The sequence below is a fragment of the Podarcis tiliguerta genome, assembly GCF_965153285.1.
Source record: "Podarcis tiliguerta genome assembly, chromosome: 10".
NCBI classification, from domain to species: Eukaryota; Metazoa; Chordata; class Lepidosauria; order Squamata; family Lacertidae; genus Podarcis; species Podarcis tiliguerta.
The window spans coordinates 32,932,394-32,959,987 of NC_139543.1; the positions used below are offsets into that span (position 1 = coordinate 32,932,394).

The 27,594-nt window shown below is 40.2% G+C and overlaps 1 protein-coding gene across 9 annotated transcripts; it reads right to left on the bottom strand.

Moving 5' to 3' along the window:
- Positions 1–1,954: 1,954 nt before the first annotated feature.
- Positions 1,955–27,139, bottom strand: NAP1L1 (nucleosome assembly protein 1 like 1). 9 transcript variants are annotated; one of them, XM_083401144.1, is made up of 15 exons: positions 26,852–27,139; positions 17,426–17,464; positions 15,655–15,743; positions 14,955–15,057; positions 9,567–9,708; positions 9,288–9,368; positions 8,143–8,271; positions 7,109–7,180; positions 6,005–6,144; positions 3,998–4,143; positions 3,878–3,897; positions 3,394–3,516; positions 2,818–2,850; positions 2,627–2,677; positions 1,955–2,509 (listed from the first exon to the last, which is right to left on the bottom strand). In XM_083401144.1, exons 2-15 carry the CDS (start codon positions 17,440–17,442, stop codon positions 2,474–2,476), a joined length of 1,182 nt encoding a protein of 393 aa, XP_083257270.1. In that variant the 5' UTR covers positions 17,443–17,464; positions 26,852–27,139; the 3' UTR covers positions 1,955–2,473. The 9 variants fall into 9 exon arrangements, with proteins under 9 accessions (XP_083257270.1, XP_083257272.1, XP_083257275.1 ...); XM_083401146.1 differs by having other exon boundaries at positions 8,143–8,268; positions 26,852–27,129; XM_083401149.1 differs by having other exon boundaries at positions 8,143–8,268; positions 14,955–15,009; positions 26,852–26,994.
- Positions 27,140–27,594: the final 455 nt, after the last annotated feature.

The following is a 27,594-nucleotide window of genomic DNA, read 5'->3' on the forward strand; positions in this document are numbered from 1 at the left end:
TCTAAAAGAGGTAGCATTTCTAAGGAAGCTGCAGGTTCTGAGACTCGTTTCTTCCACTGAATCTGCTTTGACACAGGATCAATATGCTCTCTAATAAGAATCTAAAACTCATCTAAACAGTGAAGCTACTGCCTTTGAATAAGCAATGGCTCCTGCACCCACTGTTCTTTATGCTGCACTTCTTCTTGGGAGTCCAAGGTCTATTTCTGGAATTCTTGTATTAAGAGTAGGCCTCTCAATAAGCAGGAAAAGATATATATTCAGCAGCGTGGGGGTAATATATGTATGTAGTATGAAAATACATTTGTGCCTTAAGTGGTGAAATATAACTTGCTGTTCCGGCAATTGTGGTATTGGTGTGAAAAAACCCGCCATGTACTAAAGACAGGGCTGGCCCAAGACATTTTGGCACCTGAGGCAAACTGCAAAATGGTGGCTGCCTCCCTGCCAGGGAAGAAGGGGTGAGTAAAGATCTACATCAGGAAGGGGGGGGGGGAGAGAAAGTTTAATATCAGGATCTGCTGCCCTTGTGCACTCTGCTGCCTGAAGCAGTTGCTTCATCTTGCCTCATAGGTGGGCTGGCCCTGGCTAAATATATACTTGTTTTGCAGAAAGAATTCTGTTAGGACTTAGGACTCCTATTCAGTTTCTCCTGACTGTGGTTTCTCATGCTGTATCAGGTGCAAGGCAAAAGGGTTTTTCCATATTTCAGAAGCCTCTTTTCAGGTGGCACTAGAATTACAATAGAAAGTAGGGGCATCGGAGCATTCACCAAAACTCTGCATCTCTGAGTTTGCCCAATTATCCTGAGTCTGAATAGTTTTGACACACTACTTCTAAAAAAAGAAGTAATCCTGAACAAATTGTAAAGTTGGGAAAGTTTCAAGCTGACTGAATGTTTATTTCTTTAGGTGTGATGGTTTACTTCTCCCCAACGCATATCCAGATGGATGTTCTGATAAAGATTGGTTAGTAGTTTACAGCCGAGAAGTTTGTCAGACAATCACCAGCTTAATTCAAAACTGGACGTACAAAATTTATTCTTTTTTGTTGTCTGGAGCACACTGGAGATTTAGATAGGATGAATCTCAATTCAGCTACAAGTAAAGACCATGTTAAAGGAGTAATTGAAGATGCCTACCTCTGTTAAACATGTCAGAGAAGTACCTAATCCTATAACCTTATTTGAACAAATCGGGAATGGGGAACCTATAGCCTTCCAGGTGTTCAGCTACGATTCCCACCATTCTTGACCACTGATCATGCTGGTTGGGATAGGAGTCCAAAAACATATGGATGGTCAGAGGTTCTCCTGTCCTACTTTTAAGGGGACAAGGCAGTTAAAAAGTTATATTATAACTGGATCTTCAAAGTTTCTAGGCAGGAAAGTGCTCAGTTGTAGTGCAAATGTCCTTTGAGATACAGTGGTGCCTCGCAAGACGAAAAGAATCCGTTCCGCGAGTCTCTTCGTCTTGCGGTTTTTTTCGTCTTGCGAAGCAAGCCCATTAGCGGATTAGCGCTATTAAAGTCTTAAGGGATTAGCGGATTAGCTGCTAAAAAGCTATTAGTGGCTTAGATCAGCTGATAAGCAGCTTAGATCAGCTGTTAGGCGGCTTAGCCATCAGCTGTCAAGCGGCTTAGCTAACAGCTGTTAAGTTGCTTCGCAAGACATTTTCGTCTTGCGAAGCAAGCCCATAGCAAATTTGTTTTGCGAAGCACCTCCAAAATGGAAAACCCTTTCGTCTAGCGGGTTTTCCGTCTTGCGAGGCATTCGTCTTGCGGGGCACCACTGTAGTTTATGCAAGCCTACTGAAACAAACTTGTGCAGGAGTACAACCCTGAAGGCATTTCAATGGTGCTTGTGCACATAACCATCAGGGGTTGGTCCTGTTCAGCAAAAACATCCTACAGTGATTTTTTATTTTTTTTTAAATGTACACAGGCACACAACGAATTTCTGAAAATACTAGGTTTATTCACACCCCAGTGGTAAACAACCTTAATATGATGTCTCTAGTTTTTTTTTCTGTAGGTCACCATCACAAAATACAAAAACCTAGAGCATAAACAAGCAGACAGTTATGAACGTCCAATGTGGTCTTGATGGAAATTGACAGATTTGGTTGGTTCTTCAGGAAAGGAGGCAAAGATTGGTCTCCGTCAACAGTTCTGGTATCTTCACAGCTGCAGTCTAATAGCTACATGACAACAGACTTCACAAGAACCAAACTATATATAGCAATGAATTAACTATTCATGCTTTAGGGATTTACTGCATTCTACATTTTGGCAGAAAAGTACTATTAAAATGCTAGGTACAAGGAACCTACATTTTAAACTGGTTCTGTCAGTTTGTTTTAACAAATTGTTTACTTAATTCTACCAAGATACAAAACATAAGGCTGTAAGTAACTAATAGTTGTGTTTAGGCTATTACAGTGCAGATAATCCTCAAGGCCACATACACACTGTTTCACTGCTGCTTGCATTCTGCTGGGTTTTGATCCTTCTGTTGAAGAAAAAACACACCAACATATCAGTGTGAAGACCACAGCTGTGCTACAGGACTTTGATAACTTTATTGGAGGGAAATGATTTACAAAGGTCAGATGCATCAATTACTGACCTTGGGGTCATAATCTGGATCATTTTCCTCATCCGCTTCTTCTTCCCCTTCCTGAAATATACAGCACATACATTGAATGCGCACTTGCGTGTCATAAAGAGCAAAGCTGAGAGTCTGACATTCCAGGATTCGTAAGCACTTTTGTGCTACGTTTTAACTACTGAAACCAGTTAAGCCACCATGAAACTCACCTCATCATCGGCCTCCTCACCCTCTTCGTCATACTGGGGGGAGAAGGAGGGAGACAAAAATTAAGATAAGAGGACAGTAGTACTTTAAGGACATTACTCTGCATATTAGAGCTTTTGAGTTGCATTTATTTCCAGACATAACAATGTTAATTTACATTGCACAGGAGCACTTTGCAAAGCATGGGAACTTTTAGCAAAAACCCAATTAATGCCACAATTCTACATACACTTAAACCTCAGCATGAAAAGGAAAGCTGCACTCTAAACTCAAATCGCTTTGACATCTAATTATTGCGCCTGCTTAGGGGGGAAACTCATTCTGATTGTATCCCAATTCATACTTTATGTGTTCTAAAAACAAGCTCTTGCATGAAGAACATAAAGCACCCAGCCTGAAATTCAGCCCTATGTGTAACCGTACAATCTAGCACCATAACGTAACATGCACTTTCATCTATGTCTAATTCTATTATAATTAATGAAGTCTGTGTGGTAAGTTATAGCTCCGTTTAAGCCCTGAGGTACAGCTACTGTTCCAAGGTAATTTTGGCACAGCTGAAAACAAGCACGACTTACATCATCATCATCATCCTCAATGGCTTCTCCTGTGAAATACAATACTGATCGTGGAACTATGCGCTCCCGTAGAAAGTGACCGATTTCAAAATCAGCTGCCAGAATTGCTTCAGCATCATCATCCTGCACAGGTAATAGGAATTCAAAGCTTTATGACTTTGCATTTAGGGGGGGGGAATGATACCATTCTATGACACAAAATTTGTCTAAAGCCATATTCTCCCCAATTATTTATAACAGATTGCAAAATTAATTCATTATCTCCAAAAAAAAAAAAAATCTTTATTTGTGCCCCGACTGAGTGCTGAATTCTCAATTTCAGTCACCAAAAATAACACATTTAATTTGGGTTTGAAAACTTGAAATACTGCTTAAATCACTTCAAATTATCTTAAAGAAGCCTAAAATTTATCTCTTGCTACTGCTTTTATCTTAAATATTCTCCAAGTTACATTTATTAGGAAATTAAACTAGAGGGACTTACCAAGTCTCCACTTTCAGGAACTGCAAAGGAAAAGTAGTAAGATATAGGATTATACTTATATTTAAAAATCCACAATATTCAGATTTTACTGTAATAAAAAAAACATCAGAAACCATTTACCTTCAGGAGGACTGAAAAAATTGAAGAAAGAATCGTTGGAAACTGTTTTCGTCACTGTTCTAACTGTTCCACGCCCCTTGTGCTTCTGTTTCTTTTTGATAGTTTTCAAAGTAACATTTTTTCCCTTTTTCCAATCTATTTGGCACCTATGAGAAAATTAAATTAATAAATCAAGGATATCCTTATATAAGTATTTCAGCTGGTTTAGAACACTAGCAGTTAAGTACTTGTGGGGTTGGAGTCCAATTCAATCCTATGAATAACAAGCCAGTGTCAGGCCTGTTCTCATGCTATTTTTCCCAGAGCTGTCTAGTATGAGGAAAAAAGTAACGCCTGAATTAAATGAATCAATTACATTTTTCTTTCCCTCTTAACAGTATTAATATTTATTGAATTTATATACTGCCCTATACCTGCAGGTCACAGGGGGAGGGGTCATAAAACCGCAAAATACGTGGTTTGAAAATGAGTTCTCTCTTCATACAGTATTTCAACACATATCCCACCTGCAATACATCTAAGCTGAAAGGCTGCAGGGTCTCTCTTGTTCCAGGACATTCAGTCCTCCAATAGGCTGTCCTTGCCCTTAAACCCCCCATTTGAATCTTCTCCATAAAGCCTCTCAAGTGTATTGTAGGCAGCACTGTAGTATCAAAGGTGTTACCATCACTTTGAAACTCTGCCACTAATTACTTCAAGTAATGCTGAACATGCTGGGGGTGGGGGGGAAATTCCTCTGCCTATGCAGAGAAGGTCTGGATGTTTTAAAGTAACCATCTTTGAACATCCAGATGTTTTTAAGTAACTTCCTTTGAACATGTTGCAATACAAGTTAGTTTTGTTTTTAGGCTGGCAAGACAAAGCTGGGTGGATTAGTATCTAGGCACTCGTGATGATCATGCACAGGCAGGATAACAAGCACCATTCAACTACCAGAAACTGGGTTCATAACTCTGGTTCAAATACCAGGATCAGAAGAACCTGACTTCAAAGCAATGCACAAGGCCCTAAATCAAAAAGTGAGCAATCTCAAGCTAAACCCCAGCAACCATTCCAGCATGCATGTTACACAAGGAATTCAGCATACAGGCAAGGCATTAATGTTCCTAGAGGTTAAAATTGCTAATTAAAATGTAATGGTGAATATTCAATTTGGGCTGGACTTTGGTCATAAGTAAGAGTCAGGGAATATCTGTGAATTTAATTACACTTTAGTGAAATGGTTTGTTCCAGGTTTAAATGTTTGTCATTTTCTGAACTGTGATTGCTGGGTGTAGAGAATGCACATATAATTTATATCTAACTTACCTATCTCTCTTTAGAGTAAGGGGTATATCACTCACAAGTTAAAACATTTTGCGTCCATTAAAATATGATCTATTGTACTAAAACAAATTTACATTGTGAAGTAAGCAGGCACACATTCATACCCATACTGACTTCAACAGAGGCCCTGATTTTGGTGCCCCCACCTTCAGAGGCAAGGTGGGTAACAACAAGTGAAAGTTCTTTTCATGTGATAGAACATTGCCTATTAAAACTCTGTTTATTTGTCAGGCACCTACTTGCTAGCCTTTAGGCTGACAGCTAAAAAAACTCTTCTTTTACTTGAGAACTTAATAGCAGCTGCTATTAGTGGAATTTATGTTACTCTTTGTTTTTCTTTGCCTCACTTTTTTAATTTACTGGATTATCATAGTTTACTTGTATATATTCTTACAATAGATTACAGATTTTGTCCTCATTTGCAGACGTGCCGGTAAACCAAGCAGGAAAACTTTGGTTATAGCTCTTGGTTTGCCTGGAGAAAGCTAAACTATGAATGTGAATTTGAACAGGATGCTAAGCAAAACCACAGCTTGGCTCAGCATAGTCGCTAAATGACTGGGCTGCTATCTCCTTTTGAGGAGCCTGCAAAGAGTTTGGCTTAGAACTGCATGCAAACTGGGCCAGTCTCATGTTATGGAAGACTGTAAACCACTTATTTTAAGAGAACATCACACTTACCCTGTGCAACCCATAATTTCTGGTCCATCGAAGGAGAAAGGATCAGAATCATCAGGTTCTGACCTCATTCTGTATGTTTTTGTCACCACGTCATTTGTGAAATATTCATTGGGTTCAAAGTGGAACTCTAATGTGAAAGTCTTTTTAAAAAATATAGAAAGACTGTGTTAGAAAGAAGTGAGTAATGCATCATTAAGCACCGCAGGTCAGCTATCCAATATGTCAAAACAATGGAATTACTTTAGTACCATAAAGGAGCAAACAGTGCTGCTTAAGTTCTATTTCTTGCTCAAATGGATACATTGGATAGTGCAGCCTTCTACACCTTCAATGTCCTCCAGATGTTTTGGACACATCAGCTGAATAGCTCAGTTGGTCAGAGTGTGGTGCTGATAATGCCAAGGTTGCAGGTTCAGTCCCCGTAAGGGATGGCTGCATATTCCTGAACTACAGGGGGCTGGACTAGAGAATTTTCAGGGTTCCTTCCAACTCTATGATTCTATGACTGTAACTTCCATCAGTCTCGGACAGCAGGGAGTTGGCTGGGTTAGGAGTTGGAGTCTAAAACATCAGGAGGGTATCAAGTTGGGAAAGCAGGTCTACACAATGTTTTGTTATACTTCAAAAGTATAACCAAACTGTTATACTTCAATTTTGCAAAACAAACACGTAAATGTACATTTTATTTTCTGCATGGCATTCATTTGTGTTCCCCATTTTTTCAAGGAACTTACACTGGTGGGATCCCATTTTCAGTAAAGCTCTCATTTAGCAATGCCCAACTGGAAACACAGATCTTTATGAAGTTCTTACAGAATCTTCACATATCCATATTCATAATATATCCTTTTCAAATGGAGCCAGTCCACACATTCAGCCGCAAATCAGAGATAAGTCTTTGCATGATTAAGTATCAAAATCCTACGTATTTAACTCAACCCTAATTTTCAGCTAACAAGTCATGTGGACCATCAAGTTTAAGACTCCTACAAGCGTAGAATAGATTGCAAAATTTTCAAGTGTTACAGTTGATTACTGTACGGTACTGAACAGAAGCATAGTTTATGTATCTCAATATTCAATGTACTCTCATCAAGAACTTACCATAGGCTGCCCAGCCTCTGAAAACTTCACTTTAATATCTTTCAAGTGTTTCAGAATTGGTTCATCATGTTCCTACAAAAAACATGACAATTATCATGTAGCTACAAGAAGAAAAAGCAGCGTAACATAGCAAAAAGAAGCAAATACAAATAATCTGGGGTGAGCATTTGATTCATAAATCCATATTTCAATCAAAGCTAGTTCTCCAGGTAGTGGCAACCATTGAACAAGTACTCTCATAAAACACAAGCTTCTGAGAAATGAAAAAGCATACCACATGCCCAGGGCTGTATGTACTTTGCAATTTGATGCAAATGTGGAATGTGATATTGAGTGAGGTATCCAGCTTTTCAAGAATCAGAGTTTTTGTTGTATGACATGTTACTTTTAGCCCTTATGACAGCTTCTGATGTAGACTAATGTGAGAGCAATGACAGCTGAATAACATTCAACATAGGTGGTAGAAAGTTCAGAAACTTAAGAGGAATTCACTGCCACAGCATGTAACCAGGACTACTGGTTTAAAAAGCTTTTAGATTAGCATTTGATGTCCATGAAATTAACTGGGTCATCCATGTTCTGAGGCAGTATGCCACCAAATATGAGATACTGGGGACCAACTTTAAATGGTTGCACCTTTCACCCCCTAACTTGTGGGTTTCCCAAAAGGCACTGCTGAAACACTTAGGAACAAAATATTGGACGAGATTCCACTGTAGATTGATCTAAGACAACTATGTCATGTTCTTATGGTGTAGAATTTTGAGTTCATAAAGACAAATGATCTATTCTTTCTGAATGTTTCTCAGAAAAAATGGATTACTGGATTACTAGAAACTAAAGCTGAATTCCAGAAAAAAACAGGCTCCTTAGAGTCTGGAACTAAATTCTACTCTAAGTGGACCCACTTAAATCAGTGAACCTGGGAAAGTCACGCCCATAATTTTCAGTGGGTCTACTCTAAGCAAGACAACACTAGATGCAACCCTTAGCTTACCAGCAAAATTGCAAGAAATTAAAAGTCATTCTTTTACCTGAACCATATCACTGAGTAAGTCAACATTCTTGAACACAGTCAGCCAAAATTCAGGAATTCCTTTAGGGTCATCTTTTTCTTCATCTTTTTTCTCTTCTTCAAGCTTGGCTTTCTCTTTCATTTCCTCCTTGTTAAAATTAAGAAGTTACTCTTTCTAAAATTTGAGTACTGCACACTAACCAAGAAATCTAGTGTTATACTAGTAACCACAACAAACAGGAAAACCTTCAGTCAATCTAATAGTATTTAAGATTAGTGGCTGTATACTCCAATATTTATGTAAGACAGGCACCTTACTACTTAAAGCTACACAGAACCTCTCAAGGCACACATAGGATATCAGAACATTTTAACTCTTTTAAATATGAGTTGTAAAATGTTTTATGCTGTTTTTATGCTGCATCTGTAAAGGAATATTTTTGGCTGTCTTGTTTAAATTACATATATATATGTAATTTAACATATTTACATATTTACATATATATATGTAAATATGTACATATTTACATATATATATGTAATATATATATTGGTTCAGTATGCATATAACAGTAAGCCTAATCATGACTTAGTGTGAATGCGCTCTCCCCTGGTCCTTCTGCTACTGTACTGGTGTGAGGTAAACCATGGTACGATGTGCTGTCTGAACAGAGACTCTTTGTTTGTCTCATCCCAGACAAACCATGAGTTATAAACCCCCAAACAAAATTTGGTCATATAAGCACATGGTTTCTCTGGAGGAGGCAAACCATGAATCCTGGTTCACATAGCACACTAAGTGTTTCAGACCTCTTGGCAGCAGGAGGACCAGGGAAGAGTGCAACAGCTGCAATCTGCTATTTGGAAATCCACATGTTTGAACTAAGCCATGTCTTATCTTAGAGCCACATGAGAACGGGGTCACTGTGTTTAATTGTTATAAGACACACAGGAAATGTTTATTGATGGGCTGCTATATCAATCCAATACAAAACAACATTAACCCGATCAAAATGTTTACTAGCCATCAAGGGGGCAAACAATTTAGAGTTATAAATTGAATGATTTGTCTGCATTTCCTACTAGAATAAGTCTACAGTACTTCAAACTTGTAAAGCACGAATACACAATTAATTCCACCCACAATCATATTTAAGTACTCACTGAAATTTCTTCTTCAACATCTGTTTTCCATTCACATTCTTCTTCAGTAGGTTCATAAACTGCGTTGATGATTTCACTCCTCTGGAAGAGTAAATTGTTTGTTTATTCAGGTTACCAGAATTTAGTTTGACCCAATACCAACAAAAGCAACAAATAAGTATTATTATTAATTTTTTTGCAAATAAAAGGTTACAGAATTACTGAACCAGTGGGAATTTGGTCCCATTTGACTCTGCACAATTAAACTCTCATCCCTAGAGGTAAAAGTATAAAGATTACCTTGTCAAACAAGGGCTGATAAAGAGCAGCATATTTCCTTTCCAATTCATGAACTTCTTCATAGAACTTTGCTTCTATCTGTGCACATTTAACTTGAAGGTTCTTGAGTGCATTTACACGTCTCTTAACTACTTTAGGCAAGCTGAGGGAGGAATATAATACTACATTGTTACATCAATGACAATCATGTTGATTCATTCTCCTAATAAAGTTTCCTTTAAACAGGTTGAATTATGCTGTTAACTTTTATTTCCAAGAGCAACAGCAGAGCAAAACTGTGATATTAACACAAGAGTGATTTTTATTTTTGAAGGTTTTATGGATATTAACATATACAATATCAATTCTGAATCACTTACATATAGAACAAGATAAACCCCATAATCGCCCATCCCAGGAAATCCCTTAAGTGTTTCAGACCATATTTCTTTGTGGAAAATATTGTTCAATTTGAACACAATTCTTAATATCAATTATCAACTGAAATTTCAGAATTCAAGGTGTATATATGTTTTAGAAACTAACTTTTTAAATAACTTAATTTAGCACCTGAAAAGACAGATTAAACAACTATCTGTGACTTCTTTGCAAGCAGTATATTAAGTGCACTCCATGCAGTTCAAAAGTTAAAGTGACATGACACTAACAACTGAAAAGTTGAGTAAACACATTAAAAATGCTGCTCAGGTCAGCTGATTTTAGGATAAAGGATTCGACTGAGTGCTGAACATTGAGAGAATTTTGGAATTCTCTGGATTCTAAGAACCCATTGTTTTCTTTAATAATTCAGCACATACTGAAGTAAAAGTGAATTCTGGCAACAACTAGGCACAGACAACAAAGATCTATTAAAGTATTCTGAGCTGGTAATTTTAATTCGTGACAAGGATAACAATTTAACAGGGTCAATCCCAGATACTGACGTATCCTGGATGGAGTCCAGCCTGGGCCACCTTTACCCGACTTATCATGCCCCCTAGCCTTACACCGATTAAGCAATTTCAGGTGTGCTTTGCACATGTCAACTTTCCAAAGTTCACCAGTCAAGACTTAAGCATGCCTCTGGCACCTCGTCATATACAAGCAGAAGACAGGGGAGAAGTACAGCATGGTAAGTTCCTCAACTTCCCCAATACTGCTGTCTCACCAAGCGTGTCCAATAGCCAATTGTTTAAACCCTGCAGCACCAATGCTTAGGACAAAACCTGCCATTTCTTGAATAGATGAGACTTGTTTAAAAAGAACATCTATACATACATGCACACACACACACACACACACACACACATATGCAACCATAGTGATAGAAGTTCCTGCTTTGATATTTCACACAAAATATTAACATTATACACCTACTTTTTTCTCCACCCCACCCCCTCCTTTTCATAGTTTAAATTAGTCTTGGGTGGACTTAAGGACAGTTAGTAAGCAAAAGCTCCAAATTCAAAGCTCTATCTAGTATTTATTTATACAGAGTTTACTGTAGTCAGAGTTAGATAAAAACAATGTGTTACATGATCCCCAGGATTGATACACCAGCACACAACTGCTTTACATTACAAGCTATGTCAGTATTAGGTATGCTTTGTAATAAATAGCATGGCAACACCTTTCAGGTAGAATTTGTAAGCAAAACCTAATAAAGCTACAAGTCAGTAAATTTCAAGGTTAATTTCATATTGTTGTATCTGTTCACACCAAGTTGAAAAATAGTATGAAAGTTGCATATTTCAATATTGAGGCCAAACTAAAGCTTCTTACAGAAACCCATTCGGATAACTTCATTTCAGTAATGAACGTGAGTGGACATGTGCCTTCTTTCAGTGTCAGGCCACTACCCACCTTCCTGGATGCCCAACACTGGACATTCAGGAGAGGGCTCCAGTTCTTACTGAGACAAGGTGGTCAATGGGTGGAGAATTTTAGATAGGCAATTATTTGGATCGAAGTCTATTAAATTGAAATTCTAGTAATTATTTCTAAATTTGATCACCATATATAACTTAGTGTTTGCATATTATCCTGCTTTCAGTTATTCATATCCTATTTTTGGTAATGTGAAAATGTTTGAAGGACGACCAAAACCAGAAAAGAAAAAAAGATCGCAACACATTACTAAAGCAATTTTACAAGCTGTAGAAGTGAGACCCAGGTTTACTGTGAAGGCTATTTAAAAAAGGGGTAAGCAGTATTCTTCCAGAAACCTTGTGGGGGGGGAGAACCCTAAGTGAATGCTTCTTAAGTACAGCAACACTCCAAAAAATACCACATGGTGATATATCCTGCTGCAATCAATGGGACACTCTACTGTGTCTTTATTCAAAATTGGGTAACTTTGCTGCCTACTCTGTTTGGGCTAATGTGGCCTATACTGGTCACAAAACCAGGGGGAATTAGTAAACACACACAAAAAGGGGGGAAATACAACAATTCCTCTTTAGATAACAAGAAATCAGGTTCTTAATAACCGCTCCATATTAAATCATACAAAAATAGGACTGTATTGATGGGTATTTTTTATCTAAATGTGTATGCGATACTCTTTTTCCAGAAATCCAATACCAATCATTTTTTGCTTCTGAGGCACTGTGGAGTAATTAAACTACTGAAGAGCCTTTTTTACAACAGGGATTCCAAAGCAGCAACTCACAGCTGGTCACAGGATGGGTTTAGGGAGGGGGAGCATCCAGATTTTGCTGGACTTTAACTTTCATCAGACATGATTTGCAGCCAAACAACACCTGGAGGTCACAATGTTTGTTACCTTTAGTTTATGGTCAGGAGAAAAACATTTAAATGTTTGTAAAGAATATTAAAAGCAGAAGCTTTTAACAATTTTTTAAATGAGATACCTGTTTTTGTTTGGCTTCAGTTAAATTTCTTTATGTTGGGTTGAAAAAACAGAGACCAACAAATAATGACGTAGAGAACTTCTTGTTCCTTTGCATTTTTGCACACCCACCAAGAGCCCCTGTTTGCATGAGTAAACTGTTACAAATCAAAGGTAAGTGGCATTTGTCCTCTGCAGACTCTTTACAGACAGGTTTGCAGTAGGAGAAAATGGCCTGTCTCCAGACATGGTTTGAATCCAAACACTGCCTGTAAATGGAATAAATGGGGTTCACAGTGCCAATAAGCTAACCAACGCTGATAGCGAGCCCATTTTATGCTGTCACCTGATGGCTTAATGACAAGTGATTGACAGGTGGGCGCCTCAATAACTGAGTAGCAGTTGGGCCAGCCTAAGGGTAGTTAACACTGTGCCTTCAGACGCTTGGACTACAGCTATCACCAGTCCTAGCCAGTATGGTAAATGGTCAGGGATTATGGGGCACCAGCCAGTTATATCAGCTGGCCAGGGGACAGGGGCTGACTACTTACAAACAGGAAATGACATAGCTGAGCAATATTTCTTTAGCTTGATTGGGTAGACTATATTTCAGTATACTAGATCAAGTTAAAAATTGACAAAGGAGTAAAAGTTACAGTAATAAATAAGGGCTCCCAATTCTCCACCTGTCAGTTTGTGTAACAGAGAGTAGCTTCTCTTGAATCAATTCAAGGAATACATTGCATATTCTATAGATAAGTAGTCCAAACCTGCCCTTCTAATTCATATTCAGAGGTGATATCAAGTATGAAATGCAATGGACATCTACAAAACATTTTAAGATCAAGCAAACGTGCAAGTATTAGACAAAGCTCAAACACAGTACTCCTGTTAATTTATTTTGCTTCAAATGCTTTAGTTGACATGCTATATAAGCTTTAGGGATGAGCTACTGTACTTGAAGTGATGAAGAGATGGCTTTTTGAAAACTCTCAAAAAGGTATAGTATCTCAGTGAAAGCACAGCATGAAACTCAGTAAGGACTTGCTGATCTTGGATCAAGGACCTTGCAGGTTACTTAAATATGCTACGAGAGAAAAGAAAGCAAGTTCATAGCAGATGTAAGATCAATTGTGGCCAGCGATTAGATGGTGTGGGACTTTTTTATTCGGAGCAGCAGCTCTAGGGTGTTTGACCTTTTCCTTGCTTGTCATTTCTGCTCCAAACTGATTGCCCAGTTGCTTCCTTCCTACAGAATTCCACTTCTACGCTTGCATAGAAGTAAAATGCTTATGTGGCACCTCAGGATGGGACACCGAAGAGGCTTTTTGGAACAGAAAAAGCCTGGAGGTAACAAACCAAACGTGCCTCATTCTGTGGTCAAAATTACAGCTTCCCATTACATTTTTTATTCAGAAAAAGCGTTATCAGGGCATCATTATAGACACTTGAATGTAAAAAGGAAAAGGAAAAGAAGGGGGGGGGGAGAGAAAAAGTATTGCAGGTGCTTCTTGGGAACAACACTTGTACAGATGTCTTCCTAAAAAGTGAGAAACTTTCTTTATTGAAGCTCTATTCAAATGCATACCTGCTTTTTCCTTTTTTAAAAGTAATTCTCACATTTTGGATTTATCTAAAGGACATATCATTTGAAACTTGTTTCCTTCTTCCAACCTAAAAGCAGTATATTCTACCCAGCATCCATCAGTCCAATCTTGCAGATGATCTGAAGGTAGTGTCATTAATACTTTTCTGAAGTAGCCCACAAAATGCTAGTGATGGAGATCACTGCCCACTCAGCTGTGAGGATTGTTACTACTTGTACTACCTACCTACCAAAAACTTGTGGCTCTCCATTGTGTGGAAAGCAGTGGACTTGGGGCCTATTACACTGGCACAACATTCACTTTTATACCTGAAGCCTGAAATAGTACATGGGTTGTGAATTTTCAGCAGTATGGTCAATCGGTTTCAATCTTCCATCTCCACTCTTACAAAATGCATACCAAGAAAATTTTATCATTTTATTACAATGTTTTTTTTCATGAGTCAGTGTAACCTGAGATAAATCAGAAGTTTATCAAGAGGGGCAGAATGTGCAATATGGAGAGCACACATATGCTCTGCAAATTTCAAAGGAAGCAAACTCTGTATATGTCTCAAAAATGAAATACCTGTATAGACTGCTCAAACATACAACACCCACAAAACAGATATGTGGTTCAGCAACCACATTCTGATCTTCAATACTAAAAGTGCAATTGTTTCCATGCCCAACTGAGTTCAGTTATACTTATTCTCAAGCAGTGTGTGTGTGTAACTGCAGCCTTAATTACTTAAGTTTTCTGAAGTAGCAGTCACTATTACTCTCTCAAGCAGATTGTTATGTCCTGATTTTAGACTACCTTCCAACATCACTATTTCTAACCTGTAGGTCGTACTTCTGTACTTAATATTGCAGAACAAAGACCATTTAACATAACGCAAATAATTTTATCTATTAAAGAGGTACGAACAAACAAAGAGGAAATAATATATGTAACTGCTGAACACTCTACCTCTCTATATATCCTGTAGGTGTTCCAACCAGACCGTCAAGTCTTTCCTGAAGGGCTGCAAGAATTTGAGGATTCTGCATCATTTGTACAGTCAGCTGGCGTGCTTAACAAAACAAAAGAAGTTTTAAAAAACACTATTATACTCCCCCATTATGAAATTTTAGCCCAGTGCTTGCAATTCAGATTTTACCAAATGATATAACATAAAATGTCAAGATTTTGCATTACTTATTGCCTAGAAGTCAAGCGTCAAAAGAAACCTGCCTCAACAGATCTACTGTTATAGCAGAAGGATGACTATTTTTAAATATCTACCTCCCATGTTAAGTAACCAAAAGAGGTAACACATATAATTAGGATACATAAGGTCTAACACGCACCTCAAGAGTCACAAAATTTAATGCTAAATATCTATGTTTATAAAGACAGCAATCCTATACACATTACTTGGGCAGCAATACTTGCCTCCAAGTAAGCATGCACAGGAAAAGCTAGATTATGAGATGGGAAACAAAAATCACACTAGTTTGCCTAAAGCATTTAAGGTAAGCATTGCACTAAACAATCAATTTGTTTTTCCTCTGAATGGCAAGATCTGCTGAAGGTGAATATTTAACCAGCAGGTATCTGAGCCAAGAAAAGCACTTCTTCCATTATGCCTACAGAAGAAAACCTTTGCCTGGGCTCATTTTCCCCTTACCTTTACTGTTAGCATCCTCTCCAGTTTCTTCCTCTTCTACCTCTTCAACATCTTCCATATCTTGCTGGTCCAGCTCAGCCTGTTCTTTGCTATTAAATTCCAAGTCAAAACAGGAATTTGAATCTCTTTAACCCAAAAAAATGTAGTATGAAAGTACATCTAGCAAGTTACCAATTCAGATTTAATCTAGCATATTAAAGTTCAGAAAATGCCCAGAAGCTAGTGTCTTTCAAATCATTTCTCTAATGTACATCCCATATGTTATCTATAAGTTGGCAGGGACTTGAGCTTTTAAGGCTCTCACTGCAAAAGCACATGCAACATGCAAAAAGCCAGTATAATCAGAGACAAACACTGTTCTATTAAGGTGTATATTCATGATCCATAAGAGGCACTGTGCATGACAGATATAGCCTATGATTTCCCTCGTTTGATTTAAAAAAAAGCAATTATCACTAGAGGAAGAGGAGAGATGTACACTTACTCCAGCTATACAGAGAACCTTTGGATAGTTTGCAATTGCACGTATGTTATTGGAAGGTGTTAGGTGCAGTGTAAAGCAGATAAAATATGTGACCTTTTGCAAAAAGAAAAATCTAGTGAAAAGTATTTTAAGATATTATTTACACCAGAGATCCATCACAAGTAGAAGGAAGGATATAACTTGTCAAACACTTTGGCATCAGGAGATTGAGCATAACTATACTCTGTAATGGTTACAGCCTGATAATAAGCCACACTAATACTCCTGGACTGAGAGCCACAGCACTGCTTAACTGGTGGGCAACAGAACAAAGATTTGATAAGACCCTCCAAGAGTGATAAATGATTATTAGAATCAGACTTCTACAAGCTGACTGTTTGATTTTTTAACTTTATTGAGGGAGGGGATGAAGCAAAATTTGTATTCACAACTTGCAACCCATGTTCTACATAGACATACTGAAAATTAATTGATGTTCTACCTTCCTTGCATAAATGTTTCTACTTGCATCTTTCCCCAACTGTGCACTACCTTGCCTTTAGCATCAGAAGCAAATGTAACTGACATTTTCAGGAGGAGGTAAGACAACACTGTCTTTCTGATTTAACATTATTATCCTAACTGAAGAGAAAACACCCTGTCCTCACTGTGACAGGACTGAAGGCATGCAATGTTCTCTAGTTTGCACCTGATATGAATGTCTATTGGGTAAACCGCAAGCCTGCTTGCAAATAGCTACATAAGAAATGACCAGCACACACCTCTTTCTGAGTCCATGTATGTGGTTTATAATTATTGCCAACCTTTTAAGGGACCAGGATCCATATGTACAATTAAATTGCTATTATTCAGTCGAACCTGCTGGGTATGTCCCTAAGTCCCAAGCAAAGGTTACTACAAATACAGTATACACTTTGCATAAATGTGCAATAACATTTAATATGTTTTGATATGGGAAAAGCACCCAGAGAGCCCTTACATGCAGGCTTGATACACACAAAAAATTGAGTAGGAAGAACGCGTTGCATCATGTGCATGGTCAAAATAAGCGGTATTTGCTCCTCCAACATAAACACTGCTGGGCCTTGGCTAAGTATCTGAACTACGGTAAGTCTAGGATTAAAAAGTATTGCCTATAAATTTACAAATTTATATTAACAACTGGAAGACCTAGAACATTGTTTGCTACTAACTATATATGCCCTTGTAAGAAAGAACACATCTGCAGATTTCACACAATAGATAGAAAGATAGAACGGCGCATTAGCCAAAATTTAGCATGCTTACTTGTCAATGTCTGCCATTTTCCTAGACCTCAGAAAACCCCTAGAAAAGAACAGAAAACATTTTACATTAAGTTGCAGCTTAAACAATAAAATAATAAAACAGGATAGGACCCTTTTATAACGCCTTTGGGAAACAGATATTCAGTCTGACGTTTTGTCATACTGTCAGTCATTTCATATTCTAACATTACAACTAATGTCGGAGACTGCTTGAAAAAACTAATAATTGTACGACATTAGTACTAAAGTCCAATGTGTCTAAAGTTTGTATTCCCACCCCAAAATCATATACAAAAGGTTTTAGCATTGCTAGGTTTGTGCACATTCTGAATTACAGGACTATTTGTCAGTCAAGAGACAGTACTATTTAAGGCAAATTCTTCCACTGCAGCCATCAGTTGGGAGACCACTTAAAAGGCTTCTGCATGGAAGACTTAACATAGTGGTCTCACCAGGGCTGATCACTCAACCAGCCACCATTTATTTTAAGGTCTCCAATTTCCAGCCGTTTTTGGCTATGTGAGGCATGTCCTATTTCAATTCCTTCTCTGACGTCCATTTCCTTCTTTTCACGAACCCCTCTCATACATATCACCTATTTGGTCACATCCTTTCATACTCATATGAAATAATCCTGTACCTAGTGTCACAGGCCTAAGATTCAGCAGATGAAGATACAATATTTGAAGGCTTCTGCATGATACAAAACCTTTTATATGGCAGTATTTCATGTTATCTGGAAGCACAACTTTAAATACTATGTGTAAATACTATTTTGATGTCATAATCTTAGGGTGTTTCTTCTCACATCTCATGATATATACACTTTGGGAATAAATTGCAGCATTGTGCATTATCAGCATGAGAAAAATTATGGTGACTCTAAGAATTTCAGGTGTGAACTGCATGGCTATAACTGCAGGATCCCTGTGACTGTAAGAGAAATGTATTGTTAAGAAAGTGGCTGTCAGCAATTCCCATCTACAACTTGATAAAATGCTTTCTTACAGCAGAAGTGTGGAAACGTTCTGGGTCCGTGGACCAAAATAAGTGGTGTCAAAAATTATGTCAGGTGATTTGATGTTTGGTGCTTTGAGGTCCTGAAGTTGGACTTCAAAGCACCTTGCAGACAAGCAACACACTGATAAAAGGAAAAGTTCCAATCTCCCAGCACATTGCTGACTTCAGGACTCCAATCCCCAGCATAACCTTTTTTGCCTTAATGAATGATGGCACAGACCATTCATAACGTAGGGATATTCTTCACAACTGTAAGCAGGGCAATGGGGTGGAGTAAGCTACAACATTTAACTAACATTGTTCACTGCTCCTGCTCAAGCTGCACAGAAAAAGCATTTTGGTTCCTGAAATTTATTCCAATTGTGTGGATAAATTAGAATTGATAGAATTCTACTGGATGTGGCAGAAGTGTGTTAAAACAGTCCAGATCCAATGAACTCTAGGCATGGACTTTCAGATGGTCAAGATGTCAGTCAGTCATCTTCATGTGGTTGCAAGTGGCTGATGGCCATTTGCAAAACGAGTTTGTTGAATTTCGAACACTGCTCTTCACTCTAAGTAGGTGCTCTGCAAGCCAAGCTATCAGATGCATCTTAAATTGGAGAAGCAAAGGCCATGGAAGAACTTCAACCGAGCCTCCTTGAGCACAGGAGTAACTGTTCTTATGGTTGGAGTTCAAATATAGAAGCAACAGTGGCATGGCATAGGATTTATCAAGAGTGCCTGAGTCTTGACTACATGATCAATGACTGCATCCCAGAGATGAGTTGCAACCAGCAACTTCCATTTTCTTTTAAAAATATGTAAGGATAAGAAGAGTGAATAAGAGATGGGAAAGAGTAGATTCATGAAGTATGTACAACCGAGCCTTGCAAGCTGGGGGTTAAAAGAATGTGGAAATTATTGAAAGTTCTCATTTATTCTTGACAAACTTATGTATCCGCAAGTATGTGACCTTACCCCATTTTCAACAGTGGTATTCAATAAATGATTCTGCCCCTAATCAAAAACCCTAATATCCATAAATCTTCCAGAACTACAGTTTCTCCATCATTCATTCCTTCTGCACTGCAGAGCAAGTCATTTAATCTCTCATTGGAATTCTCTATCAGAATTTTCTATCAAGTATTTTCACCCCAGCACTAGGACAGAAGCAGCAGTGATATTCAAGAGACCTTCAACTGAGATTCCAGAACCGTTTTCTGCCTTGCCAGAGTTGCTGGCACAAAGTAGCAAGACATGCTAACAATGCCAGGGCTCACTCTGAAGCCTTGCTTGGTAGTGTCATCAGGCTTTACTAATGATGATCAGAACAGCTGCTTATAAAGGCCAAACCCTAAGTTCAAACTCTCATTTCTTAAGCACAGTTAAATACACTTAAGTTAAACTTGGAGGACAGCTAAAATATTGATATGAGGAATTAAGTTACAAAAGAACTTCTATATTAATGGAATAAGTGGAAATAGATGTAATACAATAGAAGCAGGTTCTCAGCCAAATGAACAGCCCGTTTCATCCTGAAATGTCAGAATATGAGCACTTGCTAACAAAAAGTTGGGTTAGGCATGAGCCCTGTCACTTCCTGCATATTTCATGCATGCAGGATGTCCTTTTAAAAAAGGGGGGGGGAGACCATGACATATACATAAGCTTTTTAAAGTGCAAAACCATGGCCAGATTTTTCTTGGGGGTAAAATTATGTGTGTTAGCCAATCTGCACAATGCTCAAGTCTGCAAAGACTTGGGATAAAGGAAGACATAACATTGATTTCCCACTCCCCTCCCTTGAAATTCTCCTCACAGCCTTCAACTGGACTGTACGTTTCCTCTTTGAACTCTTGGGTGGATGGGGAGTAAGTTTCAAGTTTGTGACAGTAGCTGTCTGTCTTAGTGAAAACATTGTAGTTGGAAGGCCTTCTATAAAACTATTCCTGGTACAAGTTTATTCTTTAGAAAGCAATCTGCCGAAGTAAATGTATTTCAAACAAAAGTCAAACAATAACATTCATACTTTGTCATTGCTCTGTTAGTTTCAACTTGCTAGAAAAGGATAATTAACATAAGCATGGTACCTTCTCTTTAGCTTTGAAGCAAATCTTATCTGAGATGTTCTTGGGCAGAGAGGAAGAAAAAGTATTGTTATATATACCTTATGGTTTGAAGTCTAAAGGCAGCTTAAGAAATGAAAATGAAGCTGAATGCAAGACAGCATATTTGGCTAAACACAAAGGATCGCCAGATCCAAAGTTGCTTCAAATGCTAATTCTATCTACTCTTTTCATATGATTTTCTCTTTTTAAAGTAAACACGTACATATTTGACAGGGCAATTTGCTAAGATGGTATGTCAACCAAAATATACTAAAGAACACATCTAAACATTAAATGGTATAGAAATATTAGTTTCTGAAACCATGGGGGTGGGGGGATAAAATGTATTTCCTAAAAGAGACTTTAAAATATTTGGAATATTTTTCCCCAAATATTTTATGTACATGTTAAGATGGTCTCCCTCTACAGTCCCCTACTATCCTCCCATCAGCTCTTGAGGGTCACCCAACATCCAGAGCAGGTTTTGGGGGCACATTGGGTCTGCAGGGGACCAAAAGGAAGGGTAAGTCCCACCTGAATGAGCAGAAGTCAATTTACAAGCATGCTGATGCTACTAGATTCATATCTAGTTTATGTATAAAATAATACAGTACTTGGAAATACTTATGAAAAAAATACTGAAAATTACTACAACATGCCAGAGATAAGATTTGTATGCTGCTGTACCCTAGCATGAACAAGACTAATATTCCCAGTTAGTAAATAGAAAATAAATCAATAAAGTGAAAATGAAAACCATCAGTACTGTGAGCAACTAAAATATGTATTATCGAGAAATAGAAATAGTATGCAGACCTCAAGATAAAACACCCTGAAAATTAATATTTCTATAATGTAACAAACAGGTCCTATTAAGAAAAAAAATTAGTAATGATCCAAACTTTATTACTGCCATTACACCCTTTAAGATGACAGTATCTCACACAAAAAATTATTTCAGTGGATGCCCCATAGAATACACAGCTCATATACTACACTACCTAAAATCCAAAACTTGTACAGTGGTACCTCGCGTTACGAACTTTATTTGTTCCGGAAGTCCATTCTTAACCCAAGGCGCACATTCCCTACATAGGTCCCGGAAGCAGATTACGTTCGTATCCAGGGGCAAAGTTCGCAACCCGGAACACCTACTTCCAAGTTTGCGGAGTTCGTAACCCGAAGCATTCGTAAGCAGGACGGTTCGTAACCCAAGGTACCACTGTATTTCAATTCACTTGCACCAGGAAATCAAAATGACCATAACTTTGTTTTTTCACCTAGGTGCATGAAATCTGGAGATAGAATAGCTGCTCAAAAGGAGATTAACTCTGCCAAATTTAAGACTAGTAGCTCTAGGGGTTTTGTGTTAGCCATCTTTGAAGTTTGCTTTTTTGAAAAAGAAAAAAAAATGCTGATGTATGCGCTATTATACTATATGTGTGCTCCTTGTGCACATAATGTATGCGCTATTATACAAGACATACCGACACAAAAGCACAAATAAAGAGACACAGAAAACAGAACACCGATGTAAATAAAATGCAAACCTAACTTTAAAAAACTAGGGTCCAAATGGGAGGGGTGTGTGACACAGCTTAAGTAGCTAAAACAAAGACAAATACGCTTATGTTATTGTGTAGGTATGGGACTAGGATTGATCAAGAAAGAATGGAAAATGAATATGCCTAAGGACAGGTAGAGTACTGTGCAGGAAAAAGAACATAAATGCCACCAAACTACTTCTAAGAGTCAGAACGCCTAAGAGACAATGCTGGATGAGATTCTGACCCTTAATGAACAATGTCCTGCTCCTCTCCCACTCCTACCTCACCTGGATGTTCTCCTTATATGATGTTGCAATAATTGCACAACTTTGGAGACAGTCTATCTGGAGTTTTAAGAGACTGTTTTGAGCTCCAGATCAGCACATATCACTACAAATCAATTTAGGTCTACCTGACATGTACTATAGCTGCCTTGACCCTATCCAGATTCAGCACAAATCAGTCTGATTCAGTGTGGGATTCAAACAAGTCTGTTGTTCAATCCTCGCTAGGAATGTTACAAATTGCAGTCCATATATCTGACAACTACTGTTTGCTACCCCTGTTAAGAACCTCGGGTTACAGACGCTTCAGGTAGCGGGTTTTTTTTTGGGGGGGGGAGTACGCATGTGCCGAAACCTGGAAGTACCGGAACGGGTTACTTCCGGGTTTTGGCGGTCGCACATGCACAGAAGCGCAACCCATGCGTGCGCAGATGCAGCACTGCGGGTTGCGAACATGCCTCCCGCATGGATCACGTTCGCAACCCAAGCGTCCACTGTATTTCCTAGGGCTTCCAAACTGAACAAGGGACTGCTGCCAATCATTTAGAAGTAACAAAGTATATTCAGGAACAATACACTAGAACCCTCTCAGATCCATTCAATCAACATGCACTAGGTTAAATGTTCCAACAGACATTTCAATGTAAAGGGGGGATAGCCTCTAGAAGTGGATAAAGGCAAAGGACAACTTGAGGAGAGGTATGCAACTAATTCCTCCACCTCCAACTTTCACACATTATATTCCCTTCCTGGTATTCAAGGGAACTGAAAGACAAAGGCATCTAAGTGCCCCGTCCTTACTTGTTTTCTGAGATTTTCCCCAAACATTTTGGTCACAGCTCGCACCATCCTTACAACATAAAAATAGAATTCCTGCCAATATAATCAATAGAGAAGGATTTAGTTGTAAGGGAAATAATTTTATACTTAATTGAACTATGAAAACAAAATCGTATCAGGGGACCTTACTGGTGAATAGAACAAGCTGTGACATTGTACTGTGCTACCAGTATGTTAAAAAGACTAGCAGAAATACATACACTAGTCATCGAAGTGTAAAAAGTGCTGCTTTCAATATGGTAAAAAGAGACCTGGAGTTACTTTGTCAACAAAAAAGAACTGCTAAAGAACAAATAAAAGAGTTCAGACATAGAAGAGGCATATGAACTAAAGGCAGAAAGAACAGCATCATAGCAGGCGTGGCTGTATTTTGGTCTCAATGTTTGGCCAGTTCTCTCTGTCAACATTATGCATAGTTTGCTGCTAGTCTACCTAGTGTCACCTTCTTTCAACAATTTTTACCAATATTAAGCAGTTTTATAGTAGATAGGGATGCACTAAAGCTACTGCGGTGTAGTGGTTAAGAGCGGTAGACTTATAATCTGGTGAACCGGGTTCCTGTCAACACTTCTCCACATGCAGCTGCTGGGTGACCTTGGGCTAGTCACACTTCTCTGAAGTCTCTCAGCCCCACTCACCTCACAGAGTGTTTGTTGTGGGGGAGGAAGGGAAAGGAGAATGTTAGCTGCTTTGAGGCTCCTTTGGGTAGTGATAAAGCGGGATATCAAATCCAAACTCTTCTTCTTCTTTTCTCTACTGGGCTGGATACGATTATTACATCCCTGTACTATAATTCCAAAATGCAGTCTAACTTCCACGCATTGACCCTGATACACAAGTTTCATTAAGTATCACTTCTGTTGATGCTATGAGTTTGGTGAAGTCACTGTACTAAGGTAAACTAGGATTTTCATTCATTTAAAGGTACATGCATGGTGCCATTTGCAACCTTCCGAGACAACATAAGATAGAAACCTCAAAGCAGACCACAAGCACATGCAGGGACCCCCCCCCCCCATGCACAAATGCCCGGCATCCTCATGGCACACATGCATGGGAACACAGAAAATGGAGGTCTGTGCAGAACTCAAATACTCCTGTTCAGCTCCCCTCATCCATAGGTTAAGGAATGCAAACAGCTGAACAAGATAAAAACCATACAGGGCCTTTGCACCTAGACACACAGCATCTGTGAATGCACTGTCACAGAGTAAGGGGAACAGGGATCTTCCACGCCATATTGTGATACCTCTTATTTATGGGCAGAGCACCTACATAGGACTATCAATCTCAAATGAATTTCAACTCGCATAGCATTGTTGAAATACACATTTCACCATCTTGAGGGGCCTACGAAATACCCAATGTAACCACCATCACTTTAAACATAGCCCCTTTACCTAGTCCTGAAGAGCAACTCTCCTCCATCTTAAGTGTGAATGTTTATTATTTACTTTATTAAATCATACTTTATTAAATCCTGAAGCACAGGAACACCTGAAGGGTCACTTTTGCAATTCTTATTTGAACTACACAGTGGTAAGTAATATCAATTGTATACCCCTTTCATTTTCGAGCCTTATGAGATATGCAAGCCAAGCATGGTTAATCCTAAGAACACCCATGTGGAATTAAGCCACAATGCATTCACTAACAGCACAATCCTATATATGTATACTCAGAAGTAAGTCCCACCAAGTTCACCAGGGCTTGCTCCTAATTAACTGCTAAAATAATTCCAGCTTTAGACCTCTATTAAAACACACACAATGGGAATCTGTTAAACTGAGACTTTGTTATTCTGAATGTTTTATCACTGCCTGCTATGAATATCTGAATAACATGGGGAACAAAGTACTTTACAATTCTGCAAATCCACCCTCAGAAGAGTAACTGAAGCAGAGACTGGTGACTTGCTTGAGGTTACCAACAAATCTATAGAATGTTTTTACACTGCCTATACTGCTGTAGTAAATATACTAAGGCCACAAAAATTGACATTAGCGTCCATACACAAAATTTAATATTAGGTCACACACACAACATGGAGCCTAGAAGGGTCACTTTTAATCTTTAAAATTCCTGTTTGTGAAAAACTCAACATCCATTGTTCAATGAGATCTTCAAGGTAAATATGAACCTTGAAACCCACTGTTTGAAATCCAAGCCAATTTTAAAGCCTGATTTGTTTGGTATTTACAATTTAAGAAAAGCCAACAACTCCAGCCGAGTGTCAGGCCTTCTCAGCACTTATCTGACCATCTACAGGCTGTTGCTGGATGTTAAACAAAGACTACAGAAAACAGCCATGTCTTGAAGGTCTTCGTTCCACAACAAGCTTTTCCACTTAGCCAGCCTATCATTACAGAGACAAATCCGTCTTTTGCTGCCTTTTCAGACCCACTTTTACCCTAACCCACAACACGGACCCTTCTTTTAATATTTTACATGGCACGTCTCTCCGGACCCGTAATCCACCGCTTCAAGAAGAGACCCACCTTGGATCAGACGCAACCCACGTGCGATGATCCATCTGCCAGTTGAAAACCAAGGCGGCAGTGGGCAGTACCTTCAAGACCGTAAGCCTCCCTGCCTCCGCCCAGCGTCATTCCCCGTGCCCTCGTCTTCAGTGCAACCCACCCAGGCGCCTGTAAACTAACCATGTAAAAAGAAAACCTCGGGTTTTGTGGCACCTTTAAAAAAGCACCTGATAAGGGGCGTTTGGAATAATTTAAAGGCAGCACAACTACCCCCCGAGCCGGTTATTTGGGACACTTAGTTGACACCTCAAAAAGAGCAAAACGCCCATTTTTATTCACACGCACTCACCCTGCAGCCTTTCAATCTCCAAGAGCGACAAGAAGGGCGCACAAAATGCGGGAAACCGAGGCCAGCGGTTGTTTACTACCTGGCGGACGCAGCCCGGCCAGGCTCCGCCGTGGGGAAGCCTTTCCTCGAGCACACCCAGCCGTCCCGGAGCTGCTCTGGCCAGTCTCGCCTCTCCTCCGAACAGAAGGAAGCGTGGAGGGACTCTCAACCTTCCCGCCACAAGCGCCCCCCCCCCTCCAAGCCCTGCCCAGGCGCGGTGCCTCCCCTTCCCCATCGGGCCCTCCGCTTCCCTCCCGCTTCTCCGCCCTCCCAACCCGCCACAGTCGCCGCGAGGCTTATTTACGTTTCGGCACCACAGCGCCGCGGCTCCTTTCTCCTCAACATGCCCGAGGCGGGCGGGCGGGCGGGCGGGCGAGAGGGGAGACGGAGGCCGCCCAGCCAGAACCGCGTCTCGTCCCCACGTGCTCGCCTGTGGCTCAGCCGGTCAGACTAGGCCAAGCTGGGGCGGCCCGCTTGACCGCAGCCTCGCCCCGAGGGAGAAGCGGAGATGGGCGGGCGGGCGGCCCTTTCCCCGCACGTACTGCCCCCCACGGCGCCCCATCGAGAATGGCCACGGTGGGGGAACGTTCCCCGCCTGCGGAGGGGCCGCCAGAGAAGGGGGCCGCCTCTGCCCCCTCCCTGTTTTCTCCCCCTCCGCCTCAGAGCAGAGCGCGAGATCCCCTCCAAGCCAGGGCAGAGGCTCCCCCTCCCTCCCCCGCCACCAACCGCCTCCTATTGTAACAGGAGGCCCCCACCCTCCGAGCCCACGCTTACCTACCTGCGCGAGGCCGGGTCTCGCAGTGACTCAGGAGCGAGGGAGAAGCGCCGCGCGGCTGGCGGTAAAAAGACCCGAGCTCCCGCCGCTCGCGCTCATATAGAATTAACGTCACCACGTAACATCCCCCCTCCTCTTCCCCCTCCTCCTCTCTGTCCTTCCCCTCCCCTTCCTCTTCCCGCGCGCCCCTGTCTCCAGGCAACCCCGTGCGTGCGCGCGCCTTGGAACGGCGAGCCTTGCTGCCTAGTGACAAGCAGCGGGCTCTTCTTTCCTCTCACCTCTTTCTCTCTCTCTCGCCCGCCAATCAGCCCGCCAACCAAAGTCCCAGCCAACCACCGGGGCCCGGGCGCGAGCCAGGCCTTGGGCACGCCACAGGCAAGGCCACGTGGTCCCGGGTTCCCTGGGACAAACAACAGCGCGCGAGCGCGCTTGGGTGTGTGGAGCGTGTGCGTGGAGTTGGGGGGGGGGGAGGAAGTGAAAGGGGAGGGAGGATTGCAGCGCCGCGAGCCCGGGCTGGCGGGCAGTTGGCAAGGAAAGGGAAAGGGAGAGCTGAAAGCTTGGGGCGCGCCTTGGGTGGTTCCCTCCGGCCCTGCGTGACGGCCAGCCTGGCTAATCCTGGCCACAGACTGAGCAGCGCTTCAAGCGCATCCTGCCTGCATTTCTTCTGTGCGCTTGTATATACACTCTGTGTGTGTGTGTGTGTGTGTGTGTGTGTGAGAGAGAGAGAGAGAGAGAGATTCCATCTT

Excerpts from the sequence above, each read along its gene's own strand:
- NAP1L1 (XM_083401141.1), bottom strand. The coding sequence starts at position 26,418 with ATGTTGAGGAGAAAGGAGCCGCGGCGCTGTGGTGCCGAAAC. Across the intron at positions 2,851-3,393 it reads TTGAGGATGATGATGATGAT|TATGACGAAGAGGGTGAGGA; the intron begins GTAAGTCGTGCT and ends TTCTCCCCCCAG. Across the intron at positions 2,678-2,817 it reads GTGAGGAGGCCGATGATGAG|GAAGGGGAAGAAGAAGCGGA; the intron begins GTGAGTTTCATG and ends TGTATATTTCAG.